The sequence below is a fragment of the Gastrolobium bilobum genome, unplaced genomic scaffold, assembly GCF_033153095.1.
Source record: "Gastrolobium bilobum isolate Gb01-03AN ecotype WA unplaced genomic scaffold, APGP_CSIRO_Gbil_v1 utg11799, whole genome shotgun sequence".
NCBI lineage: Eukaryota > Viridiplantae > Streptophyta > Magnoliopsida > Fabales > Fabaceae > Gastrolobium > Gastrolobium bilobum.
In genome coordinates this window covers 123,056-130,283 of record NW_026895132.1, presented here as the reverse complement: position 1 = coordinate 130,283, position 7,228 = coordinate 123,056, and the positions used below count along the sequence as shown (strand labels likewise).

Sequence of the window (7,228 nt, the reverse complement as noted above, 5' to 3'; positions counted from 1 at the left end):
TGTGTAAATCAATCCAGATCACTCATTGTCACTTTAAAAGCATCAAACGCTCATCTCTAAGGACAGGCCCATGCAAAATATCACGGTCATTTCTCGTTAGTTGCCCATCATTAACGCACCCTTGGACAGGCTCTCGCTTCAAAATGTTTGTGTCTTGTGAGGATGGTGCTTTAGAATTTAAGAAAATGTACAATTTCGATCAACAATGAGTAAAAGGATACATTAATAATTTATGAAATTTCACTTGGAATGTACAAAAGAATATTGTGTTGTTTGAATACACAAATTACAATATAAGTAAATTTCGACCCAATTTAATAAAAAGAGAAAAGTGCGTATCATTTTAAATGACACAAGTTGTGTCATTTCATTAGGCACAAAGAGAAATAAGTTCAATTGAAAAAAAATCAAGACAAAAGAAATAAATAAAGATGTGAGTTTCACCTGTGTCTATGAAATGACACAACTTGTATCATTTAAAATGAGATACACATTTTCCTTAATATAATCGACACAATAGAGGGTAGCATAGGAGAATGATTAAAGGCCAGAAGTGAATGGGACACCAGTGGAAGGCAACCATGTGCGGCCAGCAAGGAGGTTAGCAACGGTGAAGAGTGACGCATCAGTTGGGCTGGTTATAACATGAAAACCAGGCCATCGAACCCTGTTTCTAGTGGATGAACCAGGCCCAAAATTCTTGTACTCTCCATAATAGAGAGTACTCTGAGCAAAAGTAGTACCATCCCATGGGGACCAACCCGTTGGGTTCACCAAGCTATCCATGAACGATTTCATGATAACCACTCTTGAATATTTTTGCCAAGGCCGGCCCAGGAAAGTGTTGAAGTTCGAAACAACTGGCTTGAGATCTGGAGCAGCCTTTATCTGAGAATTGTGAATTGAAATTCCTGTGTTTTGAAATGGATCATCTCGACCTTGAGCAGTGATCATGTTTCCTTGACCATTTACAGGCCTTCTCACAAGAATCACACAGTTTTGAAAAACAACTGCAGCATTCCCAAATATGAAGTCAACGGTTCCATAAATGTAGCATCCTCGGTAAAATTGTCGCTGTGCGTGAACCATGAGCGTGTCTTGGTAACCTTCGATGGAACACCGGTAGAACACAGAAAGATCAGATGCTGATCGAAGTGCCACCGCTTGACCCTTCGCAGGACCCGCGGTGTTTCGAAAGGTAATGTCACGTGCTATGAAGTGAAGACCATCAATTCCTGAAATTTTATAATTCAACAATATCAAAATCTATTGAATTTTTATGTAGGGATGTATTTATCTTCCATAATATTTTTATGTTATGCGACAGAGATAAGATAATAGAATCCATAATTTATTTAAAGAATGCGATATATTTTTCTTATGTTAGAGGAAAAAAATTATCTCATTTTGTAGAAATAAAAATATAAGTGGGATCCATAGGTAAGAGAAGAGAAAAAAAGAGAGTGGTGAGACCCAACTTCTGTTTGTGTGTGTAAAAAAGTTGTTTATCTCATGTAAAATGACCCTTAAACATAACCCTTAAAGAATTTTACTACCTTGTCTCTATTGAATAAGATGATAAGATAATATGATTCACAATTACCTTATGCAATGTAAGATAATAATAATAGTTCAGTTAGTGTATGAGAGTTGATTAGGTGGGGCTGAAAGTATGTATTAATCCTCTATAGTATACTATCATTTTTAGAAAAAATTTAAAACTTTAATCCTGAATCTTTCGTAACAGGATTGAGTCGTGTGGAGTATACATAATTTATAATAAAAATAAAAATAAAAATAACATAATGCAAATCCAACATAGAAAAGTAGGAACCTACCTGCTGTTGCAGAGCTAAAGGTTGTAAAGCCACCTTGAACGCTTCTGCCACTTGTTATTATGGTGGTTCTCATGCTATCACCAACCAACATGATGTTGTCGTTGGTCATGTCAACCTCAATATTCTCTCTGTAAACTCCTCTCTTTACATGTATAACAAACCTCGTCTTGAATCTTCTCCTTGCCGCTGCATTAATAGCAGCTTGGATTGTCTTGAAATGCCCTGAACCATCTTTGGCTACCACGAGATTGGCCTTTATTGAAGAAGACTGCAACAGCTTCCTCTCATTCGTGGAAAACCAACTTGGATAACCATATTCCGTATCTTCTGTAGTATAAGGAACTGCTTCGTGTTTCACGAAAGCCCAATTCACGGATAAGCTATTGCTTATAATGGCTGTCACATTGGTTCTCGCAGGGGACGCGATGCAATCTGGAACGCTTAAGTCTAATGCCCCGTTTCGACAGGTTTCGATGTTTGTAAGAGAAGTGCTAAGCCATGTTTGTGCATCAAATAGTGAAAAGCTTCTCTTCACATGAAGGCCTTGAAAGGTACGATTTAGCTGGAAGATGGTGTTATCATAGAGCTTCAAACAATCATCCAATACGGATTTCTGCTTCTTGTTCCCCGGGTTTTGCTTGAGATCGTGTGCTTCCTTGTGCATGATAATCGCTCTATCTAAGGCCAACTCAACCAGAATTGTACGGAATTCGGACTTGTGTTTGAATGTGTAACGGTTGTGGCTCTGTCTCATGTTGTATTTGCATGGCTCAGGGTGTGGTGTTTGGTTGCACCACCAGTCTATGTTGCAGCTCGAAGAAGATCTTCTTCTTGCTGAGGCTATTGATAAAACTGATGACAACAATAACAGCGTCAACAATATCTTTTCCATGATTGCCATTTTAGTGCTGCTTTTCTCTTTTCTTGATTCGGGTTCCGAGCAGTTAATATATATATAGAGTGGGGTTTTCTTAGATGGATATTGAGTGTGAAGAAGGGTAAATGAGTTGCCGGCTAAATTGAAAAAGAAAATGAAGAATGACAGAGATGAAATATGTTAATGCAATTGCAAGAAATATATTTTTATCTTCTTAATATATATATAACACACAAATATGAAGAATAAGCTCTTTCCTTTTAAATGATATATAGGTGAAGCTTTCCAACATGTAGCTAAACAACATTAGGCCTCATAGCCTGTTTCAGGGAAATATATTGAAGGAAGAAAAGGAGCCAGAATAAAAAAATTCAGATAGAAGAGTTAATCTTATTGCTTGAATGTGCATGGATGCTTCCGTATCGGCACATATAGCGGAAGTCGAATTGAAATTGCAAGAAAAACAAAAGTATCTTGCATACTAAATTCCTAAATAAGTTTAATTGTCAACGCAGTTATGACGGCGATGACTAGAAATAGATCACAGAAAAAACCAGGATTTGAGGAAAGTGGTTGAGTTGGCCTCAAGTTGAATACTTGCTCCGTACATGTGCACGATGCTGCGAAAGCAAATTGTTTATCTTCACTTTGCTTAATGGATTAGACTTTTTCTTCAAGTATATGGGACGCAACAGTTTCTTGGAAGGGAATAAGCATCTTCACCCTGTATTCGGATGCGTTTTGTTCAAGCAGGACGGAAAATAAGGGGCAACCTCATGTGCTGTAGTTAATAGTTTGCAGAATAAGCAAAAGTTTTTTTTTTTCTTTTTTTTTTTGGGGGGTAAAGTAATAATATATTAATATGAACAACTTTGTCAAGACAATATTTCGATGGTCGTGCTAACATATTCACGTGCCAATGCGTTCAAATGATTTGGTTTCATTTTTTGTTTTTCAGTGAGATCTGTTTCTTTCTTTTATTTTTGGCCTTGGTCTTCCGAATTTTTATAGCAGAGCAAAAGATACCTTAAGGTTGGGATATTGAAAATCTTGATGTCAGTGAAAAAAAATTATTATTTTAATAAAAATTATGAAAATATAGTCATTTTCATTTGAACTAATTTACGGATCTATTGCACTCAATTTCATTCAATTTGGGTGAAAGACCTAGGGGCTAGCCTAATTTAGGCTAAACTAGCATCGCCCCATTTGGGCTAGACTCAGCAATCTTATATATACCTTATTTTTTCACTTTTTTCATTTCACACTATCTTTCTACATATATATACCTTAGATTGAACTCGAACCATCGTTATATGATTCTTTTTCGCTCGAATGATCTTAATCAATGAATGTGTAATGTGATATTTCATCCCAAAAAGGAATAACATCCTCTTGCAAGTAAGAATTAGTACTAGTAACAAAAAGAAAAAATATATAAACAAAACCATATATGCATATATATGAGTTACTTACTAGCATACCTTCATAATATTGTCGTAATGAGTCGAGCCCATGTCAGGATTTTCCGAGACTTGAGATTCCCCTCGATCATGATATTCATGGATTTGAGTCGCTAGCAGACCACGATCCTCATCATTGTCCGAAGCACTAGCATCCTCAGCAAAAAAACAATATTCCATTGCGATATTTTACTCATCGTTATCATCATAATCGTCATCCATAACCTAGGTAGTGTCATTTTAATCTTCCTCAGACATGTTAACAATTGAAGCAACATATGATGATGCATTACGTGGAGAATTTAAAGCAACTGACCTCACGGACAAAACAACTTCATCTGCTCCGGCAATATTCACGTACAACTCTAATAAATATTTCCTTGACTGGTTGAAGAATTCTTCCATTACCATGTCTACGTCTTCATCATCCACAACTTGCAAACTAATGTATTGTTTAGATTGCTATAAACTTGTCGTGACCAGAGTTATAGATTGGTTATCTTCCAGAGCCAACTTTTGACGATTTCTTTGATGTAGTTCACCAATTATTGAGTTGCGCTTGATATGTGTTGGCTTTTTTTCCTCTTCAAAAATTACACCACGTTGATCTTCCACTTTTCTACCATTATAATATAAAACAATACGAACAGAATTAGAATGTGAATTCATTCTTAAATATATAAACAAAAAACACAAAAGAGAGTATAAATAAGCAAGTGAAAAGTGAAGATTTATGATGGAGAAGAGTTGTGAAGAGTGTGAAGAGGAGAAGGGTTTAAATAGAGATAACTGGGACAATCACGCCCAGATTAGGTATGTTAAAGACTTGGTCTCGCCTAAAAAAGCCTTATTAGTGTGCTAAGTCTAGCCTAAATGGGGTGAGACTAGTTTAGCCTAAATTAGGCTAGACTCCCTTGGATATTTCGCCCAAGTTTGGTGAGACTACTTTTGTCTAAATTGGATGAAATTAAGTACAATAAATTTGTAAATTGATTCAAAACGGCAATATTTTCATAATTTTTTATTAAATTAATATTATATTAATTTTTTTTGCCCTCAATGTCACCATACAATGGCCAAAAAATGGACCAAAAAAGGTAAAATCTCATTACCCCTCTATTCTATTCCGGAATGAAATAACTTTATGCCTAATACACTCCCAAAATAAAATAGAATTAAACTGCAATAATTTCTAGTTTCATCAAATGGCAACAGAAAAAAAAAAAGATTATAGATTATAAGAGAATAAAATTATCCTTCATCCCATACTTTTAAAAAAAAAATATATATTTTTCTTCTATATATTAGTAAGAGTTAGCTAATGACGAGTAATCTGCAGGAGCTTTTAAGTTTGAGATTACAAAAAAATAAAATAAAATAAAACGTAAAACTACTAAACTTTGGTATATTTTGAAGGATCTTTTGACATTAGTATCAAACTAAAAAGTATAATATCAAATTTTAACTGTTGATTTCTGCCAATCTAACGACAATAATTTATTGAGAATTATTGAAAATTAATAATCAATTAATAAATGTAACATAATAAATTATAACCGTTAATTTCACGGAAATCAACGGTTAAGATTTAATGTCAAACTTTTTAGTTTGAAATCGATGTTAAAAAATCTTGTCCTTTATATATATATATATATATGGGGTTTGTTTTTCTCATGTTGCATGAGAAAACAAACCATTCCTACACACACCATAAAAAGTTGTGCCACTTATTTTTTTATTTTGTTTTCTTTAAATAGGTGGGTCCTACACATGATGTATCTTTGACATGAGATTAGAATCTCATACAACATAAGATTTATTTTTCCCTATATATATATATATATGGTCAGGATCATTTTACACCAGTGTAAGTTACACTCTCAATCTTGCCCACTGATTCCATTTATATCTAAGGGCTCAAATTTTGTAGTAATGTGAGCCATTGGATACAAGTGGATCAATAATCAAGATTGAGTGTAAGACTTCTAACTCTTACACCGGTGTAAGAATATCCTTCCCCATATATATATATATATATATATATATATATATATATATATATGAGATTTACATTTCTGCAGCTGCTGTACGTGCAGCAATCAAATACTTGCCATATATATATTTGAAAATATTAAATGCAGGGAATTATAATCATACAAAGGATGAAAGTATTAAATGTGGGGAATCATAACCATACACATGTCGCTGTTGTACGTAAAGCGGCTGCAGAAATGATTTTACCTATATATATATAGGAAAAATGTTTATCCTTTTAAATGACACAACTTGTGTCATTTCACTCTCATAAAGAGGTGGGACCCACATTTTTACTCTTTTGTCAACTCTCTCTTCTCCTTTATCTATCTCTTTCTCTCTCTTAAAATGACACAACTTTACATCCTTTAAAATGACACACACTTTTTCATATATATATATATATAGAGGTAGGATCCTTTGACACCAGTGTCAAATTTGAAATTTGACACCTCATCTGAGAGTCATTAGATCAAAAAAGATCAACGACTCTGACTTGTAAGAATGTGACACAATTGATCTTTTTTGATCTAACGGCTCTCAGATGAGGTGTCAAACTTCAAATTTGACACTGGTGTCAAAGGATCCTACCTCATATATATATATATATATATATATTTCTTCTTTTACATGAGATAACTTTATGTTCTGCAACCTCAAAATGACTTCGTTTTGATGTTTAGAATAAGAAATAAAGGGTATTTTGAAAATTTTAGAAATTTTACTTTCCTATTGTAAAATATATTTTACTAAATTACTCTTTATTTTTTATTCTAAATTCCAAAATGACATCATTTTAGGATTGTGGAAAATAAATTTATCTCTGTGACAGAAGAAATATTATATATATATATATATATATATATATATATATATATATATATTATTTAGATCAATCATGGCAAAAAAAAAAAGATTACAATAGGAAACTGTGAATCTGTGATATTTAATGGTTTGTATAACGATTTCAGACAGTGTTATTGACTTATGTAATAGTGTAAAAAATATCACTAAAA

General features: G+C 33.5%; 1 protein-coding gene across 1 annotated transcript; it reads right to left on the bottom strand.

The window, feature by feature from the left end:
* Positions 1–540: 540 nt before the first annotated feature.
* Positions 541–2,739, bottom strand: LOC133287909 (probable pectinesterase/pectinesterase inhibitor 60). The gene is made up of 2 exons (XM_061485642.1): positions 1,839–2,739; positions 541–1,235 (listed from the first exon to the last, which is right to left on the bottom strand). The coding sequence occupies exons 1-2, from the start codon at positions 2,737–2,739 to the stop codon at positions 541–543; spliced, it is 1,596 nt and encodes a 531-aa protein (XP_061341626.1).
* Positions 2,740–7,228: the final 4,489 nt, after the last annotated feature.